Genomic DNA, 25,644 nt, shown 5'->3' with positions numbered 1-25,644 from the left:
CTTTGGTGTTTGACAAGCCTTTTCCTCAGATACTTGTATAAGTATCCAAAATACTTAGTGATGAAAATAATACACTAAACGATCGTTTTTCCTTGTATTTTTAATAAATCGGTTTACAATAGTTTTCATCGATACGTTACGACAACGATTGATTACATAATACAAGCAATAATGTCCACACACATTAGAATTTAGACTTTGAAGGTCTTGGTGATTATAAGTCCAATGATGACTATTCCTTTCTAGAAACTCGAGAAAATGTTGACTGTACTCTTGAGGCTTCAATCCATAGGAATCAAAAAATTCTCCCTCTTTATCGTGAGTGAAATAAAACGCACACCAATGAGAACCGGGGCGTCCTTTAGGGTCCACGTTGGCCACAAAGGCTGCTGGGTAAAGTTTGATCTTGTTCGGTAGTTGGTGTGACGGAAAAACTCCTTGAAAGATAGGGTTGGTGATGGGATCCCTTTTTAATACTGCCGCAATTTGTCTCGTGTTCATGTTTAACTCGACCAGTTAAAAGTCACGTTTCGGTTCTCATCAATCTCAATCAAAGAATCAAACTCGTCGTAGATGATGCAGTTGACTGTCACAGGTAGGGGTTCCGCAAACTGAATGCCGATGTGAAGGTTACCTTGTTTTATAGGGGAAATGTGAGGTCCAGCAGTCCTTGGTTATGAAACAGACTTCCCGTATCAGAAAACAAGAAACCTATTCCGTTCATAAACCTGCACGGAACAGATTTCCAAGAAACAGAGTGCTTGCCAGCAGAAAAGATTATCAATTCCAAGCCGACTTGGTAGATTTGACCTCTTTGAGTCGATTCAACAAAGGATACAAGTATTGGTTGACCCGCATCGATGTTTTCTGGTAGGTTTCTTGTTTTTTTGAGCCAATCTTCGATTTATTTATGCGTTACTTTCTTGAAACCTTTTTGTTTTAAAGCACGGTTTTAAAGGGCATCCACAACCGAAAAACTTGCGACGTTTTCGAGATCGTAGTAGATTTTCTGCAGTTCGTCCTCCATCAGTAAATTCCGAGTTTTCTACTATAATCTGACCCCAACAGCAGGCCAGTATGCAACTAACTCGGTTGAAGTCTCGTTACAAACCAATTTGGTAAGAAGGTGGAAGAAAACCCATCCTCTATCCGTACAGCTAGAAGGTAGAGACAGAAATGATCCAATTCGAGAACGTGTTCTCTTAAAAGAGGTACTGAAACAGTTGTTCCCATTCCCTCTCGGTGACTTGAAGTTTCTCGGCAAATCTTATGCACGTCAATAATCTTCCCATGTTATACTTTGTGTTGGCTTGAGCAGAAACAAGTGTGAGAGTTTCTACTCTGTTCTTAGGAGTAATATCTCGATTGAATTCTCGAACCATGGTAGACCAGTTGATATTGAAATGCATCTTGCGAGCTAAGGATCTTAGTATCTTAATAGACTCTATTCAATACTGAGTACAAAGTCCCCATGGTTAGAACTACACAAAGGTTAGAACGACAATGATGAGTTTTAAAAGACTTTAATGCTATATAAGATAGAAATGACATACATATTCATCATTATACTAAACATTTATCTTACATAATCGATATCCATAGGTTTTACTTCTTTCCTTAAAAACTCTTCTGGACAGTGTATTGGAACTACGTGAGTTTTGACTTCGTTGACTTTGTCAAACAGAATGATCTGAACTTTTTCAACAGTACTGAGTTCGTTATCAAAATGTAGAAGTTGACAGCGTAGTAGATAGTAGATAGGTTTTCCAGTAGCAATGAGGCGGAATATTCATCATGTATCATAGCAAGGACCTGTCTCAAAACTTCTTCTGCTTGGACAAAGTCCTTGGCTGGATCATAAAATAAGTTCCAAGATTCTTCTTCGGTTAACATGTTGTATTTGGCTTGGATGGTTCACTTCACAACCATAACACTGTCTCTGTCTTTCGGTATAGATGGGATCCACGCATTCATCAGCGTACACCAAGTGGAATATGCTGGAAATCAAAAAGTACAAGCGATTTCTTTCAAACATATCGACTTCATCGACGCGAATACTTGCCATCTTGGTTGTTTTACTTGGTTGAGTTTTGGAGTTAAAAATTGAAATTCCGCGCGCTCTATAAATTGGATTGACAAACAAAAGACTTGCCCCAACTGGTTTAACAAGACAAAACACTCTGTTCGTCATTTTATGGTAATGGTTTAATAAACAATTGATGTGCTAGTCCTTTTATTGATGAATAATTAATGTAACTTTTCCTGCTCGTCCTCCCCATCATTTGCACAACTGGCCTAACAATAAACTCATGAAGTCACTCGGTCGTCATGGAAAACTAAAACGATACCTACTCGTCATTCCATGCTAATATTTGATGAATAATTATTTTCGTTTCATTTAACCATATTTCACACCTAGAGTTTACATAACAGTTCTACATTTTTACAGTAAAGGTTTACAAGACAATAATTTTATACAATGAAGAAATAGAAAACGCGCGCGCGTGCTGTGTCCTGTCATAAAGCACGCGAGGGTTGGCAGAACACAAGAGAAGTGTTAGGAGAAGCACAACGCGTAGCGGAGTGCTTCTGGACACATCTCGAGTGTTCTGCCAATCCCCAAGTGCTTTATGACTGCACACAGCACAGCAAGCAAGTTTTTTATTTCTTTTATAAAATACAAATCACAATAATAGATAGTAATGACGCAGCGGAAAGTGCGCGCGTGCAATGTGCTCTCATAAAGCACGCGCTCCAAACCAATCAGAACGCGATATTCATAACAGTTATTTTATAATTACATATATATATATACATATATATATATGTATATATATATATGTATATATATATATGTGTATATATATATATGTATATATATATATGTATATATATATATGTATATATATATATGTATATATATATATGTATATATATATATGTATATATATATATGTATATATATATATGTATATATATATATGTATATATATATATGTATATATATGGCTAGCTCAGCTGGTAAGAGCGTCGGTCTGTTGTGCGGGAGGTTGTGGTTCGAGTCCCATTAATATATTAGCAAGATTATTAAAACTATCATTGTTGTCACTTTTGTTATTATTGTATTTACAAAGATTCAGCTATAGTAATAAATTGAATAGTAAACTCGGGGTGGCAGACACCTCAAGAAGATGTTCCCATCATTTGCACATCACTGGCCCGTCACTTGCCGTTCAAAGCGCGGCCCGTGCGTCTTACAATAGTCTTATGACGTCAATTGGTCGTCATGGCAACCTCAAACAATACCTCCCTGTTATTTTATGTTAATGGTTTAATAAACATTTGATGTGCTCGTCCTTTTATTGATGAATAATTCCTTATGCCCGTCAAAAATCCGGATCGTAACTGGAATATCTGTAAACCATATGGTGACCATTTCCTTTGAAGTATGCGCGCATATCTCGTGTACATTAGTTTTGCGTATCCAGTAATGCAAGCTCGAAAATCAATATCAAAATAGCTTTTGTACGGTTATCGACCCTGACGCTATATAACTATCTAACGATTAATATACGTTGTTTCTCTATCGACCACTATCTTTTGAAGCAAACAGGAGCGCCCCAAAAGTAAACGGCAAAAATGACCACAATATATGTTTTTTTTTTTATTATGTCAATGTTTTGTGCTAAAAAATGCTTACAATTTATTATTACCACTTATATTTATCTACAAATATTTAAAAATCTAAAAATGATAATATCTGAAAACCGGCGTGTTAATTAAAAACACTGTGCGCATATTTGCCAGGGAAATACAATTCATGCATATGTGTGTAACATGGTTTAAGACCCATTAATTATAATAATAACGACTTTATTTAAAGAGGGTAATACACAATAGCACACGAAAACTGATAATCCAGTGACCCTCTGAATCTAAAACTCTATAAATATATCAAAAACATAAAACACCTACTTGCAAGAACGTTGTCACACGATATCAGAACATTAGTAATTTAGTGAGAAAGGAATAAATTAAAAGACAAAAGTAAAAGTTCAGCTTCAGTGATCTCCTTTTGTTTTTTAATATAATTCCTATCCCAATAAATTACTGTTTTATTTTCGTATGACCAAGTTCTTGCAAGTAGGTGAAATAAAAGGTACCCTAATAGTCCCCTTCACAGTTCCCTGCGCCATCTTGAAAGATAGACGTGCTTTTGCATCAAATTGAGACGAACAGTGAGCTTGCAATGATAGACACCTGTTTTTAACACATTGAACAATTATTCACGTCTCTATATTGCAAGCTCACCGTTCGTCTTGCTTCGATGCAAAGCCACGGCTACCTTTCAAGATGGCGCAGGGAACTGTGAAGGGGACTATTGTTCTATAAGAATACATAGAAATAGCACAAATATTACAAATCCCTTATTATGATTAAACTTACAACTCTTTAAAAAAGATTAATTAATCAAGTGTACTAAGAAGAGAAAGAAATATGTATATATGATTGATTAATTGATAAGATAAAATAGATTATGTAAAAACCCTTTAATATAATTTCTGCTTAATTCTGAATCAAAACATTGAAATGAGAGAAGAGACACGAGAAGAGCGTAGGAAACCACAACGCGTTGATAATCTTTAATGAGGGTAAAACCTACTCACCAATAGTGGTTTTCAGTATGGCCCTAAATAAGAATATCATGACAACAATTAACATTACAATATTACGATTAAAATATATATGAATAAACAGAAATATGCATAAAAAGATAAATTGAATACGATAAGAAAAATGTAAAGAAAAAAAAAAAAAAAAAAAAAAAGGAAAAATTATAAAATATAAAAGTGTAATCTAAAATGTCTTATAATATACAATTATTTCAATAAAGTTAGTCACCTGAGAAACTATAAAGCTGAGGCCGACAGGGATTATGGGTAGATTCATTTAACACGTTCAACCGCTTGATAACTGTTTAAAGGCTTGCGAATCTTTTACCGGTTACAGTCTCACCTCTTCTGAGCATCATTGAGCTGCAGCTTGTATTAAAAAAGCTTTGTATATATATGTTTTTTGATATGAAAAGTTTCCCATGATGCTCAGTGATCCCAGCTTTCTAGGTTTTTGATGACTAACTTTATTGAAATAAGTGTATACAAAATATTCAAAAGCTAATAAACACTTTTGAGAGATTTCTTGAAACTATCGACTGATGTTATTTTCTTATAATCTAAGTTTAATAAAAGACGACGTTTCGACGTTTACGTAACAAGATCTCAAGCCTAAAGAAAAGAATTCTAGCCTAGTCAATCAACATTGCGTTCTTTACACATTTAAATGTGATCTGTGTGATGCAGATTATGTTGGCATGACAACCCGACCAGTGCATTGTTGAACATAAATATTCAGCTATTGGTAATCACTTCAGAGAACAACATGGAAGCCTCCTGGGATTTAAAGATGAACAATTTTGTGTCCTAAGGAAATGTGACAATATGCTTTTTATTAAGAGACTTAAACCATCTCTTAATGTGCAAAGTGACTCCATTAATGCAAAACTTTTACTTAATGACATATTTTACCCTTTTTTTCTTTCCCTTTAGTTATATCATTTTTATTACCTTTTATTCTTGTACATATATCTTCTTTTTTGTAATTAGCTTTCATTGTTTCATTATTTATATATAGTTTGTATTTTCTTATTCTTATTGACTTGATAATGACGTTACGTAAACGTCGAAACGTCGTCTTTTATTAAAACATTTTTAAAATATAGTTTTTTATCGCTGATGTTCATAGTTAAATGTTTTAGTAAGTCGCTACTTATACACAATCTAAGTTTAATTCATTATATCCTAGATTGGTATAGAAATCGCTGTTTTCCCCAGTTAGTGTGAACTCTGGGAAGATGAAAATTATCTTTGGTGGTACTATCGTCGTGTACGGATTAACGAAGTACGTCATAGGTTTCCGAACACACGAGTGGAACTTAGAAATTTTGGTTCTCCTCACTTTAAAAAAAAAATTAAGTGAAGACACCAAGAATCGGCACCAAAGAACTACCAGCCGATTACTCGAAATTTGAATTTGAATAGAAATGCCCTGACGATTCCCGTACACGACGATACAACCTATTTGGTTCTAGTGTTATAAGATTGAAAATGACTATTGTAGCGGAGTGGTTTCCAGCTTCTCGAGTATTCTCCCAACATCACAAGTGTTTTGACCAGACTATCACGGAAAACGGTTTTTAATTTGTTAATTTTAACGTTTTGATTCACAAGCACAAATTAGATTTAACAAATATAAATAACAAATGCGCGAAAAGATCGATCGAAAAAAAAAGTCTAAGTAAATTCTCATTATGTGCTGTCTTATTCAAACTGACAAATGAGCGCGCGCGATAGATTAAAATCTGGCAGTTGCAATACTCGCGTACGCTAAAATGACGATAGCGTGTTTTGATACTCTCATCAAACATGGTTTTCGACCAATCATAACGCGCGTTCTATCCCAATAGGCGACTTGCACTAAGAGGTCACGTGGTCAAATCGGCCATTGCGGTTTGCATTCTACAGGATTTGGCTGACGAGTGCACGAAAACTGAGCAAGCCTGAGCAAGACTGCATTAAGAAAAAAAAAAAAAAAAAGGTGAATAGCGCGAATTTAGGTCAAAGCATATGGCGCGCCTAACCTAACAATATACTTGTATCAAATAGATAAGATATATTTTGAGAAATATACGGCTTGTTGCTGAAATATAAAACTTGTTGTCAAAATGTTAAACTTCTTGTCAAAATATAAAACTTATTGTCAAAATATAAAACTTTCTGTCGAAATATATGACTTGTCCGAATACGACTATATTGATGCCTGCTACCGACGGTCAGCAGCACCGAAAATGCAAATAATAATCATTTTATTAAGTATTATACGACGAGCAAAAACTATAGAAGCCGAAATTCAGTACTAGGTATGAACAATAATCAAGCAATTTATCTTTTAGGTAGGATCTCCCGGTGTTTTTTAGTCTAAATGTCCTAAATCTGGACATAAATGTAACTCTTTTTAGAACTCTGAAGCTATATGGGCTTGTTTATAAGTGTCATATAGATCGTGCCGACGCGTGTGTTTACATGCTTGTTTCAAATTATAATTTTTAATAAGTAACAGCATTTTAAACTAATGTCGAAAAAGAGCAAAAAAATACAATTTATTGCTCAATATTCAATCGACAAATAATAATATCAAAACAAATGTCAGAACTGAACACCAAGAAAATATATTAAGGATATATTTATGTCTGCCTTGAAAAGGTTTCGTCGGATGCCGAGCTCAAACGACGCAAATTTCTCTGAATTCGAGAGTTTCGTATAAAGCGCTCATTGAATAACCCAAGCTGAATTTTACATATGATTTTGCTGAACATTCGAAGGTATTATGGCTGGAATTTCAGATAAATCCGAACACCCGGTGCACATGAAAATGCGCTTTGCAAACTAAGGGTGAAATTTAAATATCTGAGAACCCGAAAAATGTAGTTTGCAAAACGTTCCTGTTCGCTTATTAGAACGCGTTTCCCTATTCATTTTTTAGCTTAAAATAATCATTAATCTTTCCTTTACCATATTCCAAAAACAGATCTTCTCTAGTTTGCTTCATTTTTAAACGCGAGCGCCTTTCTCAGACCTACCATTTTCACCTCGGATTTAGGCTGAAATGAGGGCACAGACGGCCAAAATCGATTTTCACGATTTTCTCAAAATAAAAGTGAAATTATTCAAAATGAACATCAGTACGTTTATTGGGATGGTATTCTACATCTTTGGACACATTTTTCTTTTCTCATATTTTTGGTATTAGATATTTTTTTAGAATGTCAGTGTTTAATTTAACGCTTAGTTTTCGAGTTAGACACTGTCATTTGTAATTATTTTTTATCAAGAGCAATACACAAAATATGTTAACTACGATATTAAATAATATGAAACAAATAAGTAAATAAATAAATCTAGCTATATAGAAGAGTTTATGTAAAGCAACTAATCTAGAGTATATATTTATAATTGTACTTACAAAATTTATATCATATATAATTGTTTTGGTAGTTAATTCGACGATGAGGGGCATTGGCTTTGCAGCAAATGCTCCTTAACCTTTTTTTTTTTTAAATGAAGGATTTTTTAAGTAATTTGGTTTCAGTTGGAATTTATTTCCATAGATCTGGTTCTAGAGCACTAATTGTTTGTTTGCCAATATTTGTTTTAACTTTTTGCTTGAGAAGGTTATCGTTTGAGGCATATCTAGTGTTATAGCTATGAATGCTCTTGGGAAATTTGAAATAATTATCAAAGATTGATGGAAGCTGCTTAGTTACCCATTGGTGAATAAATTTTAGTGATTGTAATTTAGAGATGTTGACTATAGTTAGAAGGTCTAAAAGATTGATTAATGGAAGAGCACTATCAGTATTTTTACCATATAGGGTAGCAAAGAAAAATATTCTGATAATGTGGTTTTGTTCAAATTGAATTTTTCTAGTTGAGTTTTATAAGAACTTCCCCATGCAACTATTGCATAGGTTAGATAAGGGTAAACAACGTCGAAGATGGGAGTCAGCATTAACGCAGCGTTATGTCGAACGGATGTAAACACTTAACGCAATTACGCAAATTCAGAAGGCGAATTTTGTTAACTTTGAAAGTTGCTCGCGATCGTTTGATTTTAGATCGCAATTGAAACTTTACAATTCCTGAAAGCTCAGAAGTAATTTAAAAAAAAAATGTGATTCATAAAAATATAAAAAAATACTGCCGCACTTTTGAGAAAATATGTTTGAAAGTAGACACATATTTAGATCGTGAATTGAACAGGCTTTGTATGTAATGTTCATGTCCGGGTAGAAATTTAAAAACTCATCGTATTTGACTCAAAACCTCAGGACTTCTCGATCATATGATAAATTTCACAAATAAAATATTAAAACTTGCAGAAAGAAAGCGATATCGACTTTTGAGAGGATGAAGTTTGGCCTTAGATTTTGGCATCGCAAAGGGCGATCACGATTCAAAACTGAGGGGGGTGGCCTATCTCAGGTGAAAAAAAAGCTCGATGAAACTTTAATTACCATGGTTCGTCATCTAATCGAATTTTATTGCTGAAAATTTAGTGCATATCGGCCTACCCCAATATCTTGCCCTTGCCCGGTTTTCTCTGACAATCACTCTTAATGACTCGGGTTCGTGATAATCAATAATTCCGCAGGCTCGGCATTTTCGGTGCTGCTGACCGTCGATCGCAGGCGTCAATATAATCCTATATTTAGGACGAATTTGGACAAGTTACGCATATATTTCGACAACAAGTTATATATTTCGACAAGAAATTTTATATTTTGACACGATCTTATATTTTGACAAGAAGTCTTATATTTTGACAAGAAGTCTTATATTTTGATAAGAAATTTTATATTTTGACAACAAGTTTTATATTTCAGCAACAAGTCGTGTATGAAATCTATTTGATACAAGTATTTTTGTCCGGTTTGGCGCGCCATAAAGAAACAGGAAAATATTTTGTCAGTTCTATACTTTTCTTCTATAAGCGCATTTCATGTGCTTCTATATACTTAAGCGTCAACCAGTGACTGGGTGAGCTCGTCTTCGTGTACTTGTCAGCCATCATGAGAACGGTGTATGGTATTACACATAGCTATTTCAAAAAAGGTTGAAAGTGCTAACGGCGAAGGGTAATGAGGGTTAGGCGATAATTTATAGGAGAAAGGTCATTCCAAGATCCAGAACTTATCTTTGAGTAATGCGTTAAATGTTGACTTTGTTTCCCATCAGCTTTTTTTCGCTTGAATTTGTACATCTTCTTTTTGTCTTGCGGAACTCTCTTTGTAAATAAAACTAAAAATAATAGTTATTGAGGAGAGAATTAGAAAAAAAAGTCTAGGAATATGGAGATGCGAGCATGTGAGAAGGGGGCATAGTGGTGGCTTGTTTAAACATGATCAGTACATTGCAATGTTTCATTCCTTAGCATAATTAGCATAATTTAAATATTTCAAGGATTTTAATAAGTATCACTGGTTTAACCTAATTTATATAAATTACATAATTAACAGTTTTAAGGAGTAATTTCGTATAATGTTGATATATATATATATATATCAACATTATATATATAAACTCGATTGCAGAAACGTTGTAGTATACATTTATACATTTATACAAATATCTAATGAGATGCATAATGCAAAATAACCATTTTCAACGCTGAAAACCAACTGATTTATAATCTGTACGATCTAATAGACCAGAAAAAAAATATTTTGAGAGTCATTGAATGAAACAAACAATAAATAAAGCGATTTTTCTGTTTTGCATATCATCAAATATACTGAATAAATTAGATATATGTATAAATGTATAATACACAAGAAAAAAATATATTTTGAGAGTCATCATTGAATTAAACAAATACTAAATAAAGCGATTTTTCTGTTTTGCATACCATTAAATATACTGAATAAACTAGATATATGTATAAGTGTATAATACAACGCTTCTGAAATCCAGTGTGTATATATATATATATATATATACTGCGAATCCCTAAAACTTTGACATTTTAACGATATATATACATATATATGCATCCCCTTTTTCCTATTGTCTTTCCGTGAAAATCCAGGTAAGACAATAGAAAATAGGGGGATACACATATATGTATATATGTCGTTAAAGTGTCAAAGTTTTAGCGATTCGGTGATATATATATACAACATACATATATATATATACAGCGATATGCAGAAATTCTGATCCAACCAAGTATATAGTATATAACTATATCGGGTGCATTATGGGTAATAGACCCGCGAAATTCAAAGCTAAGTACCAAAGCGTTGGCTGGCGTACCGAGTGTTGTTTATGAACAGCGCTAAAGTAAAGAGGTGGGAACTATGTGTTCACTTTTTAATACCTCTACACTACTAGAAAAGCTCTTCTTGGAAGTTTCGGTTGAGCTGAGCTCAATTCTGAACTCGTTCTTCGCTTATTTATATGCGCTCTTCTAAGGCCCCGTTCACACGTGTCCGGAAATTTTTGTATCCGTATCCGGAAATTTTCGAAAACGGTCTCCAGAGTGGAAATTTTCGAATACGCTCCGAATACGGATACGTGTGGACGGTCGTATCCGCAAATTTTCGAATACGCTGACGTAAACACGATTTTGCGCATGCTCAATCAGAAAACTATCCGTCAAAGGGACTAGGCACTAGGGTGCATCAGGGCGGATCATGAAATTTACGGATACGTGTGGACAGTGAAAACGATTCGAAAACGATTCGAATACGCTGCGTGTGGAGGCGAACATTTTCGTATCCGAAAAAAAAAAAAAAAAAAAAAATTTGCGGATACAAAAATTTGCGGATACGTGTGGACGGGGCTTAAAACAATCAAACACTCCGATGACAGCAAAACCAAAACAGTCGGTAATATGACTTATGACAACAGTGGTGCAAAAATTGTTCATGAGCTATTCTGGATAGGATATTTTGCTATATTCGTAGTCTACCGTGTTATTGTTATTGAGCATCAACTCAGTCAAATCTCAGTTGATGAACAGGCTGAATATAATTTCTAGATAAACGGAGGTTATTCTTACTTAAGAGAGGCATACTCTTCCACTTCTCCTCTGATAACTTAGTGATTTTTTTGTGGTTACTTTTTCTTTTATTTCTCTCTCTCTCTTTTGGCTCAAGCTATTAAAAGCTTCGCAATTTTATGCAAAATGAGTTCACTCACGAGAGTGAAAGTTTGAATATTAATCATCATTGCACTAAAGCCGTTCGTATTAATCAAAATTGCATAAAATAAACAGCGGTTCATACTGAAAATAACGCCGACTGTCGAGTCCTAGGCAGGGTGAAAATTCTTTTTCTGGTTGGAAGAAGCGGAGTTTGTTTTGAAAGGTAACTTATCTTAGACAAAACGCCCAAAACGCCAGCCAACGCATTAGTACTTTTAATCCCGCTTTGAATCCCGCGAGTCCATTATCCATAATGCACCCGATATAGTTATATACTATATACTTGGTGGGATCAGAATTTCTGCATATCGCTGTATATATATATATATATATATATATATATATATAAGAAATCTGTGAATCAATTTTCCGTAAAACAGTGCTCAATACATCGATAAAAGTAGAGCAGAATATTTGTTTGAGAAGAAAAAGTCAAGACAACATTTTCCCCGACAAGCCTGTTTCGTGAATTGCTTCACTCTTCAGGGGATTTAATGATAAGAATATTCGTTACTATCATTTATATAGAAAAAGTGTACATAATTAATTAGTGGATGTAGTTTAGCTGTTGCGTAATAATGCTTTGTTTCTGTGGCGGCATGAAGATACAAGTTCGTTGCGCTTATTTAATGATCATTAAATAAGCGCAACGAACTTGTATCTTCATGCCGCCACAGAAACAAAGCATTATTACGCAACAGCTAAACTACATCCACTAATTAATTATGTACACTTTTTCTATATAAATGATAGTAACGAATATTCTTATCATTAAATCCCCTGAAGAGTGAAGCAATTCACGAAACAGGCTTGTCGGGAAAAATGTTGTCTTGACTTTTTCTTCTCAAACAAATATATATATATATATATATATATATATATATATATATATATATATATATATATATATATATATATATATATATATATATATATATATATATAATATATATATATATAATATATATATATTCGCTACGCTCACTCGTGAGAGATCTTTTCCACGCTCGAAGATAAAAGTTCGTATCTCCGCGCGCCCATGAGTAATATCCTCTCTATATATATTTTTTCAGATCAGCCAACACTACGTAGACTGGTCAAGTATCCGGCATAGCTATTACTGAACCATGGGCAAGAAAACAAGACGTCATCTTTTCCTAAGACGTGTGAAGTGATATTATCGTTGGTGAGGCATTCCGCTGAGGTACACCGACTTGGCGAACCTAACTTCAAAGGGTTTAAAAAAAGATAATAGAATATTCAACACTTTTGACGGTAATGTGTCTAAGGCAAATGTGTCTAAGGAAAAACGTTCATTAGCGTAAATATAATTTAAATCTTCATTGTATTCAGATGCACTTGACGGTATTGCATGACTCAAACTCGATATATCTTCATCACTCGCGAACCAAATATCTAAATGACTGGAAACTTTCTCATGTCCCTAATAATATCATGCATTGATTTCTAAAACGTATTCTACAAATGTCTTGATACTATGTATAGTTCCAAGATTGGTTTTTAGATGACGTAACGTGGAAAAAATGACAATTGTTTATATACGTTATCCTGTATAAAGTTGCTCAGGAAGAAAAGAGATAATATATATTACTGTATTATACCAGGACATGTATTCAGTATCTAGTAGTGTCAGTCAATACTTACTTTGTGCCGATACAAAAAAGCACTTATGATTACCAAGCCGAGAACCAACACTAGTGATGCTACCAGAACTGCAATGATGGTAGGTAGGTTATAATCATTAGAGTTCGCTGGGCCCTTTGGGTCTGAAATAAGTAAGAAAGAAAATATTGAATCTATTTAAATTCATTATATCTAAATGAGAAGGGGGCACGAGAAGGATTGTAAATAAATAGCAAGTCCACTTCACCATAGCATGTTCGGGATTGTTAGAATGTCTTGCACAGCAAGAAAAGAGATATGAGCTGACACATTCAGGCTATGCTGTTTAACTGACTTTTATATTTGTGTGTGCTTATCGATAACTGTTATGCGATACTATTATTCGTCTTACCCTTTAGTGTATCAATCTCCGTTTCTGTAACTAAATTAACAAAAACAAAACATAATAATTTCAGAAGTTTAGTTTAAAAACTTCAAGTAATTAATACTGTCTTATGTCCTTCAGACAACGAGTTTTCATTATTATGCATATAATAAATTGTCTGAGAATAGTGGCAAGAGAAAGTGGTTCGTATTTGTCGAAAGCACTCACAAGAGAAATGGTGCTTACTTGTTGACAGCAAGTTTTTTGGTTAATAAAGTTTTCTATGACATTACATATATAGTTGAAGTCGTGTGTATTTTAAGAATATGTCGTTTCACAGCACTTTTTTGACGTCAACAACAACATTTGTTTTTTGGCAATGGGAAATTGTACGCCGGATTCCGTACGTGCTATTGACAAGCCATGTGACTAATAAAAACGAAATGGTTAAGCTAGGGAATCTGGTATTAACCCATGCATGACGCAAATAGCGTAGATAAATAAAATAAATAATTAATTAATGGTTAATTTAACAGTGGCATTTCAACAGATTGGCTCTACATCCAAGTAAACCGGTGAACACTGAATCATACGACAGAGAGCCTGGCGGGCCTCGAACCAGGTCGCATTGGTGGAGAGGGAGCGCAGCGCAATTAAATGGGAGAGGTCAGTTTTGAGGATGATAAAAAAAGCGACAAACCAGAAGAAACCATAAATAACCCAGCCCACATATGATCACCCATGACCATATAGCGGTGCGAAGCACTCCATTCACCCATGAACAATATCGGCTTACAACTGAAATGAGTTTATTGATTACCTTTCGTGGGCGTTGTTCTAGCGATTTCCGGAGAAGGTGAATGGTCAGTTGTTTTCTTCGGTTCTTCAGGAGTAACTTTTAGAAATATAGAATGATAAATGAATATATAAATAAAACAACATTGATACTAATTATCTTTTCGTTAGTATCTCGTATTATTAAGAGCGACTGTCCAGAAATATCGAGCACGGGGCGGCCACAGTCAAAAAATAAAATTCCTTCATTTTTGGTCTGTAGACACTGTTTGATGAGTTTATGAACGTACTGGGGTCGGTTTTTCGATCTACGTAAAAAAATCCGGATTTTTTTGAAAAAAACGATTTCACCCCGTGTCGGTCTAAAAAATGCTCGAGAAACGGCTGCGAATTACGCTTTCAAAAACATTCTCGCTCCAAGTGAAAACCCAAGTTACAATCAAATTTGCAACTGAATTCAAGAAAAGGGGTGTTGAACAATTGTTCCAGGTGATTTTAGACGTTTTAAACTAAACTTTAGATAGAAAAAATTGCATTCTTCCAGCACAGTTATTCACAGTCTCGATTTTACCTCACATTTATAAAAGCGATTTCTTGCATGTGGCCATTCTCCAATTTTTACAAAACTCAAGCTGTACAATGTTCAAATGATAGAATAACACGAACTACAAAAATTAGTTTGGGTTTTTCCACAGGCCTTATGAAAACTTTATGCGAAGTTGGAAAAATTTGCCATGTAAATATGCAAATTAGCAGTTTGTTTACATCTCCACACCACAGATCACGGCCGCGAAAAAAGCCATCTAAAATAGTTTTAACAGCTTATTAATCCACACATTAGCCTATCTAAGGACTATCTAAGCATGATTGGCCTTTGTTATTATTTTGAACGATTATTTGTTGAAGTTAAGCCTACACTTCCGGTGTTGAAGACACTCAGCTTGCTTGCCTCGGTGGCATTCCATCAGTGCGTAGTAAACTTAGTAATCATAAATGACTGTTAACATGCTCTATAAACGTTACTATTCCTCACTAGTGGTTTCCAGCTTATCACATAGTATTTTCACATACTGAGTATGCTTGAAAGTTTGCATTACTTTGTAAATAAGCAGGGATCAAACCTGTCAAAGCGGATTATGTGAGCTGATGGCGTGACAAACGACAATTTGCGCGGAGCCGGACGTGACGTCGTTTGGTACAGTACGTTTTTCATTGCCTGAACATCTTGTGATTTTGCATAAACTAAAGAGAATCACTCGTTATCAAGACTCTCTATGAGCTTTCACGCGTCATGCTCAGATCACAGTTCTATCAACTCTAACGAGTGATTCTCTTTTAGTTTAACCCGGTTAATAACTATATATAGACCGTTCGCATTTATAATGAGCAGCATTTGATAGAAAACCTTCTCAATTGATAAATAAAATACTTAATTACCTCGAACGTCGGCAATAAGCCTATAAATCCCTCGGGCCTGCGGCCCTCGGGATGTATATGGCTTATTGCCGACGTTCTCGGTAATTAACTCTTACATACAAAGTTGTGATCACTTATAGAGGTTGGATAAACTCCAGATAGAATGACATTTTCTGACCCATTTGTATTGACATTCAGCTTAAAGAACGATACTTAGAAGAAAAGCACTTTAAAGCTAAGAATACTAAAACTCACCAATATATCCATCTTTCAGTTCTCTTTCTTTTTCTTTTACAATCAATTCAACTGTGTAAGGCAGGTATCTGGTTACATGGTCACTGATGCTCGCGATGTACACGTTTGTATCGTTGACAGTCACGTCGTTTAGGGTGAACCATGCCAGACCTCTCTTGAGATTACCGTCAAAGGAAAGCCGTTTCTTAAGATCTGGCTGCAGGTATATGTTGATGTTCGCCTTGTTGCTCCTTATGTCTACATTTAAGAACTGAGGATTAGCTTTGTTGCCTTCGTTTATTCCCCATGTTGCGGATAGAATAGTTGAATTGCTGCTATTCCATCTGAACTGTGCACTCTCACCAACATTGCAAATAAGCTTGGTAGGTCCAGTAATTCGACACAGTACTGTAAGCAAGCAATGATCAAAAACGAGTATATTTGAATAGATTGAATTGTGTTGACACAATATTCCCTTTGCTGGCGCTGGAACTAAAGCTTCTCAAACTCATTAATAATTGATGAGGTCAATGACCAATGGCGATTACCATTCATCGATAATATTGCCAATATTGACCTTCTAAAAGACACTTCGTGTTTGACGAAACAAAAATATTTATTTAGGAAGTAAGGAAGGAAGCTAAACTGCTAGATAACAGCAGATATTGGATCGAACCAGCCCAAACCATAACTTGTATAAAGATAGAGCGATAAATTATCGATACGTGTCTCGCTACTGCTGTAAATACAACTACAAAACGAAATAATGCGTTTTATTATACGACTATTACGTAATTTTACCTTATAAGGTCAAGAGACCTCGCAAAATATGGCACCGTATTATGCTAGTCCTGTCCCGGTTTAACCGGTTTAACCGGGACAGGACTAGCATAATACGCTCGCAACTTTTCGCAACTTTTTTCATCATGTTTCGAGGTGAAAGTGACCCAAATTTTGACCTAAATCTTCACTATGACACGAACACTGACCTAGATTTCCTAGACATCAATTTTGAAATAGATGACGATGTTCTTTTAAAAGTTTTTGAAAACCCGCAGGATACGACAGTCGAAGTACAGAAGGACAACGAGCTCGAGACCACTAATTTCGCCGATGAAGATGAAGTATCAACATTCATAAGAGAAAACAGGAACAAAAACACTGCAAAAAAGACACATAACGATTTACAAGTCTTCTACAGGTGGGCAAAAACGATTAAAGAAACAAGAAAAATTGAAGAGATACCGCCTAATGAGCTGGACAAACTACTAGCCTGTTTTGTGGTAAAAGTACGCAAGCAAAATGGCGATGAATTTGAACCAGATACTCTTACCTCCTATTTACGTAGTATCGACCGCTTCCTTAGAGAACAAGGCAAACAATACTCCATTTTGCTGGATAGAGAATTCAACCGTTCTCGGGAAGCCTTGGCTTGCAAAAGAAAGGAGCTCCGTAGGCGTGGGAAAGGCCAGAAGCCAAACAAGGCACAGGGGCTGAGTACAGACCATATTCAGATATTATGGCAAAAACAACAGCTTGGTGACAATTATCCTCAAGTCCTTCTGCGTACAGTTTGGTTTCACAACACTGTTTACTTGGGTTGGAGAGCACAAGATGAGCACCATCGTGTAAGATACGGCGACTTTGAAGTCAAAACAGATGGAGAAAGAGAGTACGTGGAATGGATTAAGGAACGCGGAAGCAAAACTAGAACAGGCGAAAATGAGTTCGTCCCGGATCGTCCGTTCAATCCTAAGATGTTTGCAACTGGTGGACCTCGTTGTCCAGTGAAATTATTCAAGGAGTACATTTCTCATGTACCACCAGAAATGAAAAAATCTGAATCTCCTTTCTACTTGGCAGCCATTCAAAAACCATCATCAGAGATATGGTACAAGAGACAACCACTTGGAAAGCACTCGCTGGCACAGTTCATGAAAGAGATGTGCAAAGCCGCCGGTATTGAAGGCCGTTTTACCAACCACTCGGCACGAAGAACCATGATTTCAACGCTACGAAAAGAAAACGTAGAGCCTCTGAATATAATAGCCCTGGCTGGCCAGAGAAACCTAAAGTCTTTGGATAGTTATTCAGAAGCGTCAACAGAGCAACAGCACGTTATGTCTTCCAAATTAAGTGAGCACATCGAAGGAAGAAAACTAACGATAGATTCGGCCTTGACTCCTAAAGTACCGCTTCAACTTTCCAGTACTCTGACATCCAATCCATTTGAGCCTGCAGAACAGCCAGAATCCAATCAAAGCATGTTTTATGGAGCTGTTTTCAATAACTGTTCTATCAACTTTGGTAGAGATCATCATGCTTTGGCGGTTGAACCATCCCCCAGTTTTAAGAAGAAATTCAAGAGAATTGATCCATTAAACAGCGACGATGAGCTATAAGAACTAGTGAACTCACTAAGCTTTTTGTTTTTTGCTGGAATTCGTCTTCATGATTCTAACTTTTCAAAACTTTTGATTGTTAGTAAACTCATTTTGAATCGATGCGAAGTGTTATTTTACGAAGATCATATCTAGTTTGACGAGTTTCATGTCAGTTGTCATGTAATTTGCCTATTGACCAATAAGATTAAAGGCACTTGATGGGTTTCCTCGTGTTTACGTTTTTTCTGAGATAGCGTGCGGACCTTGAAAACTCAAAAAATACTGATAAACTCGCTCAAAAAGGGACAAATACATATCAATTTCCAATGTCGTATAATAAATAACTTATTTGGGTTTTTTCCCGTAATACGGGCTGATATTTTACTCATTGCTCGTATTTTTCCTCGTCCCTACGGGACTCGGAAAAATACATTCGCAACTCGTAAAATATCAGCCCGTATTACGGGAAAAAACCCAAATAAGATATAATTATTATACGACTATTACGTAATTTTACCTTATAAGGTCAAGAGAACTCGCAAAATATGGCACCGTATTATACTAGTCCTGTCCCGGTTTAACCGGTTTAACCGGGACAGGACTAGCATAATACGCTCGTAACTTTTCGCAACTTTTTTCATCATGTTTCGAGGTGAAAGTGACCCAAATTTTGACCTAAATTTTCACTATGACACGAACACTGACCTAGATTTCCTAGAAATCAATTTTGAAATAGATGACAATGTTCTTTTAAAAGTTTTTGAAAACCCGCAGGATACGACAGTCGAAGTACAGAAGGACAACGAGCTCGAGACCACTAATTTCGCCGATGAAGATGAAGTATCAACATTCATAAGAGAAAACAGGAACAAAAACACTGCAAAAAAGACACATAACGATTTACAAGTCTTCTACAGGTGGGCAAAAACGATTAAAGAAACAAGAAAAATTGAAGAGATACCGCCTAATGAGCTGGACAAACTACTAGCCTGTTTTGTGGTGAAAAGTACGCAAGCAAAATGGCGATGAATTTGAACCAGATACTCTTACCTCCTATTTCCGTAGTATCGACCGCTTCCTTAGAGAACAAGGCAAACAATACTCCATTTTGCTGGATAGAGAATTCAACCGTTCTCGGGAAGCCTTGGCTTGCAAAAGAAAGGAGCTCCGTAGGTGTGGGAAAGGCCAGAAGCCAAACAAGGCACAGGGGCTGAGTACAGACCATATTCAGATATTATGGCAAAAACAACAGCTTGGCAACAATTATCCTCAAGTCCTTCTGCGTACAGTTTGGTTTCACAACACTGTTTACTTGGGTTGGAGAGCACAAGATGAGCACCATCGTGTAAGATACGGCGACTTTGAAGTCAAAACAGATGGAGAAAGAGAGTACGTGGAATGGATTAAGGAACGCGGAAGCAAAACTAGAACAGGCGAAAATGAGTTCGTCCCGGATCGTCCGTTCAATCCTAAGATGTTTGCAACTGGTGGACCTCGTTGTCCAGTGAAATTATTCAAGGAGTACATTTCTCATGTACCACCAGAAATGAAAAAATCTGAATCTCCTTTCTACTTGGCAGCCATTCAAAAACCATCATCAGAGATATGGTACAAGAGACAACCACTTGGAAAGCACTCGCTGGCACAGTTCATGAAAGAGATGTGCAAAGCCGCCGGTATTGAAGGCCGTTTTACCAACCACTCGGCACGAAGAACCATGATTTCAACGCTACGAAAAGAAAACGTAGAGCCTCTGAATATAATAGCCCTGGCTGGCCAGAGAAACCTAAAGTCTTTGGATAGTTATTCAGAAGCGTCAACAGAGCAACAGCACGTTATGTCTTCCAAATTAAGTGAGCACATCGAAGGAAGAAAACTAACGATAGATTCGGCCTTGACTCCTAAAGTACCGCTTCAACTTTCCAGTACTCTGACATCCAATCCATTTGAGCCTGCAGAACAGCCAGAATCCAATCAAAGCATGTTTTATGGAGCTGTTTTCAATAACTGTTCTATCAACTTTGGTAGAGATCATCATGCTTTGGCGGTTGAACCATCCCCCAGTTTTAAGAAGAAATTCAAGAGAATTGATCCATTAAACAGCGACGATGAGCTATAAGAACTAGTGAACTCACTAAGCTTTTTGTTTTTTGCTGGAATTCGTCTTCATGATTCTAACTTTTCAAAACTTTTGATTGTTAGTAAACTCATTTTGAATCGATGCGAAGTGTTATTTTACGAAGATCATATCTAGTTTGACGAGTTTCATGTCAGTTGTCATGTAATTTGCCTATTGACCAATAAGATTAAAGGCACTTGATGGGTTTCCTCGTGTTTACGTTTTTTCTGAGATAGCGTGCGGACCTTGAAAACTCAAAAAATACTGATAAACTCGCTCAAAAAGGGACAAATACATATCAATTTCCAATGTCGTATAATAAATAACTTATTTGGGTTTTTTCCCGTAATACGGGCTGATATTTTACTCATTGCTCGTATTTTTCCTCGTCCCTACGGGACTCGGAAAAATACATTCGCAACTCGTAAAATATCAGCCCGTATTACGGGAAAAAACCCAAATAAGATATAAATAATTTTGGCGCCTGATTTTGGCGGAGTTTCTCCCGGAGTAGTCAATCGATAAAAATCGATATCGATAAAAATCAATAGAAATCAGCTGATTTGTATCGATTTTATAGGAAATCGTTTAAAATCGATAAAAAAAATTGGTGTGAGTTCGATTTTTATCGATCAAGATTTGACCGCTTTAATTCGATCCAATAATGAGTACAATCATATAATCAGCTTTATTTCACGGAAAGTATTTGAAAATATCGATGATAGTGCAATAGATTTTATAACTATTAATTCACAAGTAATAATATGTAGATCAGGAGCTAATCCAAGTACTTTTGCTGTCTGTTCACTGATGACTATAACAAACTCCTAGTTTGTGTCAAGCTATGGTTACGAAAGAGTAATTGCCGGTGGTGTAAATCCGTAGCCACACGACCCTCGTACGATCATCGATAGAAATTGTTCAAGGCATAAATCGAAAAGAATCGATACATGTATGTATATAATCAATCAATCGATAAAAATCGATACAAAAATTTAGCGTGAGTTCGATTTTTAACGATTGATCGATACAATCGATATCAATCAAATCAGCGGTATCGATTGTTATCGATTTATCGATTGGCAAAATCGATATTGATTTTTAACGATTGACTACTCCGGGAGTTTCTGTAAAGTTATCAAATTCAATGCAAAATTTAAAAATAATAAATCACTTTTACAACGGACTACCACAAACGTATATGTATATGGTATATGGAGGTCATATGGGTCTCTATATTTTAGTATATACTGATGAAATCATCAATTGGTTATTCCCTCCGAACAAGGTGCTTTAGGACGATATTTACTGCGCTGAAATAATCGTTACCGGTAATAGATTTGCAAAGCTTCAAGAAATCAATTCGAAACTTCCTATGTTTCACCTTAAATAGCTCTTACATTTTGCCTCTGTCTTCTGAGATGTTGAACAAGGTGTGATTGGAGAGAGTTTGGTTTTAAATTTATATATTCTCAAGTTCTGACAATTCCAAAAATACTTGCGATTGAAAGTATGGCATGTGAACTGTAACTTTAGTAAGTTTCACCGAAGAAAGGGGATATACATGAGTTATATTAGCATCAAAGTACTTGCGATGACATGTCCAATAGTCATTCTATAGTTTTACAAATTTTCATAATTATTAAACAACAAAAGTTGTTCAAGGTTAAAAACGTCCGCAGCGGCCAAAAGCCGTAGCATGCAAGACAAACTAAGTCCAAAGTCAGGATCCGAGCTAGGACTCGAGCCAGAACTCGAGCTGGGACTCGATTTTTTACATTAGTATTTGGAAAACTGAAACAATAGAGTCGTTTTCAAAAATCTATCATGCATTGCTCTGTGGCAATTTTTGGCTAATCCAAGCGCTCTTAATAATATTATTAAATTTATCGAATTCAGTCACAATAGCCAGCCAATATAATGTGTACTTCTAGCAGAACATACTTATATGAAATACCGAATTAACTGGGAAAAGCTTACCAAATGCAAAAAACTTCTTAAGTTTTTAAGGCAGACATGCAGTATAGGCCGATCTATGCTTATGTTTTTTCCTCATTAGCATAAACAATTTTCAAGATACAAGCAAACCGACTCCAGAAATCGAAAGAGAATGTCTTATTTTAGTAACTACTGAAAATCTTGACACACGACCATATACCTTTCTTTGTAAATCATACTGCTTTCAAAAAAGATTTGCTTCCAAAATATTGAACATATTACTCTCAAATTTTCAGTAGTTACTAACTAAGACATTCTCTCTCGATTTCTGGAGTCGATTTGCTTGTAGCTTGGAAGTTTCTTATGCTTTTAATGAGGAAAAAAACGTAAACAAAGATCGGCCTATAATATTAACTTCTGGCGGAACATGGAATCCGTGAAATACTTTGACAGGAAAGAGTCATGACTACATTTGGCATATTATCAGTTTGTTTGTTGTTGTTTTTTTCTCTATTCATTCACAACTTGAGTCCCAATTCGAGTCCTAACTCAGATCCTGACTTGGTATTTAGGTACTCTCGTAGCATGTACATTAACGCTCGTAACGAAGCGGCTATTTAGTGATAGCGTTCGAGAAAACACCCAAACTTACCTTAATAATAGAGGAACATATTGGTGTACACTCTTCTACATAAATATAGTGAGAATTTTAGTTTTGGACGTTTTCCGAATGTGATTTGGTTTGTATGTTTAGCATCGCGCTCCCTTATAAATGTGAAGCGAATTCAATGTCCATAAGCTTTAAAGAAGCATTACAAGACTACAATGGGCATCCGGGCGGACGAAAGATTACCATGAAAACTAGAATCTTTGTGTTCCTCGATTACTTTACTAGTTCCTTACCTGGTCTGAAAAGAAACAGAAGAAAACCACACTCAATTACTCTTCCAGCCATATTGATGATTTACTGATCCATTTCTTGGAATTGTGCCGGGTTCCGCTTTAGCTTGAAGTCATTTCATGTCTTGTGCGGAATGTATATGTCTATACCAGCCTTTTATCGCACGCCCACGTATAAAATTCTTTCTGACTGCTGGTTAAAAACACCTGGTGACCATTGTTTTACCACCATTTTGATTGATGGGGAAAGGTAGGGGGGGGGGGGGGGGGGGGAGGACGGGTTGGTAGGACGTTGTTCATGTTAAACAAAAACAATAATAATCGTAAGTTCCAATTTGGTTCGATTGTGCTGTACGGTTTTAGAGCTATAGTATCCATAATTTTTCGTAAATTGCTTCAAAGTAATTATTAAAACAATATTGAATGCGATATTCAAATTTGTACCACCAGAATCTAAAATTTGATACCACATTTATTAGCCGTTGGCCTAGGTTGGTTTCGAGCACATCATTTTGGATATCACAACTACTCGATGCAAATTAGGCATTCTGTTTGTTAGTCGATATTTCGTAAATATAATACATGAATAAATATTTTAGCTGCTTTTCCGCCTCGGAGGAAATTTGAATAGCGTTCCGTGATTTGAAGCAAGACCGAAGCAATATTTTGACAGATCTATTCAAATTCATGCTTATCAGTTTCTAAAATTAGACGTCAATAACAAGCCATATGCTGCGCCCCAAGGTCATTTCTCCTCGAATATAATTTGACAATTGAAATAATGTTTTAACATTTGAAGAAGCGCCAAAAGCTGGTACGGTTTTCGAATAAACAATTTTGTGTTAAAAACAAAAACAATAAAACAGATAAATCTCAACTTGTCGCATGCAACGTCGTCTATATGAGCATGAAGCCAAAGTCGTTATGATTGTCAGCGTCGGATTGATATTCATTAAGATTCAGAATTATTTCTGGGGGAGGTCAAACAGGTCATATTCATAGAGGGACCCTCTATTTTCCTTTCGGCCTTCCCTCCCCAGCCCCCGTCCTCAGGAACTTTTGACTCCTAACCAATCTTCCTCGTTCAATCGAAATTGATAGACAGACGGACAGCGACTAAGGGAAATAGAGGGACTTTGCTCGCAGTCTACTATTTTAGGATTTGTACATTGAACCATATGTTTTGTTTATTTCTCAGCGTGAAATATAAACAAAATGGTGCACTAAGAGTATTTCATAACAATAAAATGCCTATTTTAATGTATTTTCATATATGGAGAGGTTATTATAGCAAAATAAAAAGGTTTATATTTATTGCGTGTTTTTTCTTGGAAACATATTGTCTTCCTTGGAATTAGTTTGTGACATTGAATATTCGGAAATTTAAACAAGGCATTTGCACAATAGGCATCACGTGGAGGAAAACACAAAGAGCTACGGACCACGCTAATTATGTACAAACAACAGAAATATCCGATCATATTTCGCAAAGGTATATTCCATAAATCTTCTTTGCGATTCGCTGCAGGAGAGGTCTTTTTAGTAATCCACAAGCCATATCAAGATAACAAATCCTGTTATTTCGTTTCTTTTTTCGTCAATTGGCTGGCTGGTAGGTGAGTTGAAGGGTTGGTGGGTCTGGTAGTTCATCTTATAAAATATCTGGAAGACTCTCATATATTGGTTCAGGATTGCTGGCAGATTCTTGATTTCGCAACGTTTTAAGTTCAGCATATTCCGTAGAGTTGTATGGAGGAAGAAGAATGACGCTTGGTGTTGTTGCACTTGATTTGATCTCTTCAAGTTCAGCATAAACGATCTGGCCAGGACGCTAGCAATAACATAGAAGAACATTTAAACATTCTGTTAAAGAGCACTTTCTTCGTGGCTCCTCCCTTTCATTTTTGCTACGCACGGCTGGCAGGCAGGCAGGCAGGCAGACAAAAATTCCCAAATAAATAGAATATATCTCCCTTAATTCACGGCTACTAGCCAGCAGCCTAGAGACCTATAAACGTTTATAATGTGAT

The 25,644-nt window shown here is 35.8% G+C and overlaps 1 protein-coding gene across 2 annotated transcripts; it reads right to left on the bottom strand.

Annotated features, from left to right (window-relative positions):
- Nucleotides 1-3,313: 3,313 nt before the first annotated feature.
- On the bottom strand, nt 3,314-23,791 carry LOC148913742 (uncharacterized). Of its 2 annotated transcripts, none has more exons than XM_089035326.1 (6): nt 23,618-23,791; nt 16,295-16,681; nt 14,649-14,723; nt 13,856-13,885; nt 13,486-13,607; nt 3,314-9,914 (listed from the first exon to the last, which is right to left on the bottom strand). In XM_089035326.1, the coding sequence occupies exons 1-6, from the start codon at nt 23,667-23,669 to the stop codon at nt 9,825-9,827; spliced, it is 756 nt and encodes a 251-aa protein (XP_088891452.1). In that variant the 5' UTR covers nt 23,670-23,791; the 3' UTR covers nt 3,314-9,824. The 2 variants fall into 2 exon arrangements, with proteins under 2 accessions (XP_088891452.1, XP_088891454.1); XM_089035328.1 differs by having other exon boundaries at nt 16,295-16,531; nt 23,618-23,790.
- Nucleotides 23,792-25,644: the final 1,853 nt, after the last annotated feature.

The sequence above is a fragment of the Actinia tenebrosa genome, unplaced genomic scaffold (genome assembly GCF_029948245.1).
Source record: "Actinia tenebrosa isolate PJP-AT-01 unplaced genomic scaffold, QUT_ActTen_1.0 PGA_scaffold0__85_contigs__length_37466705, whole genome shotgun sequence".
Taxonomy (NCBI): Eukaryota; Metazoa; Cnidaria; class Anthozoa; order Actiniaria; family Actiniidae; genus Actinia; species Actinia tenebrosa.
Note: the sequence above shows the minus strand (reverse complement) of the source record. Positions and strands in the feature narration are given on the sequence as shown.

Coding starts and splice junctions, on each gene's coding strand:
- LOC148913742 (XM_089035326.1), bottom strand. CDS start 23,669: ATGGCTGGAAGAGTAATTGAGTGTGGTTTTCTTCTGTTTCTTTTCAGA. Junction 14,724..16,294: donor ACTGAAAGATGGATATATTG/GTGAGTTTTAGT, acceptor TATTTCTAAAAG/TTACTCCTGAAGAACCGAAG. Junction 13,608..13,855: donor GGAGATTGATACACTAAAGG/GTAAGACGAATA, acceptor TACTTATTTCAG/ACCCAAAGGGCCCAGCGAAC.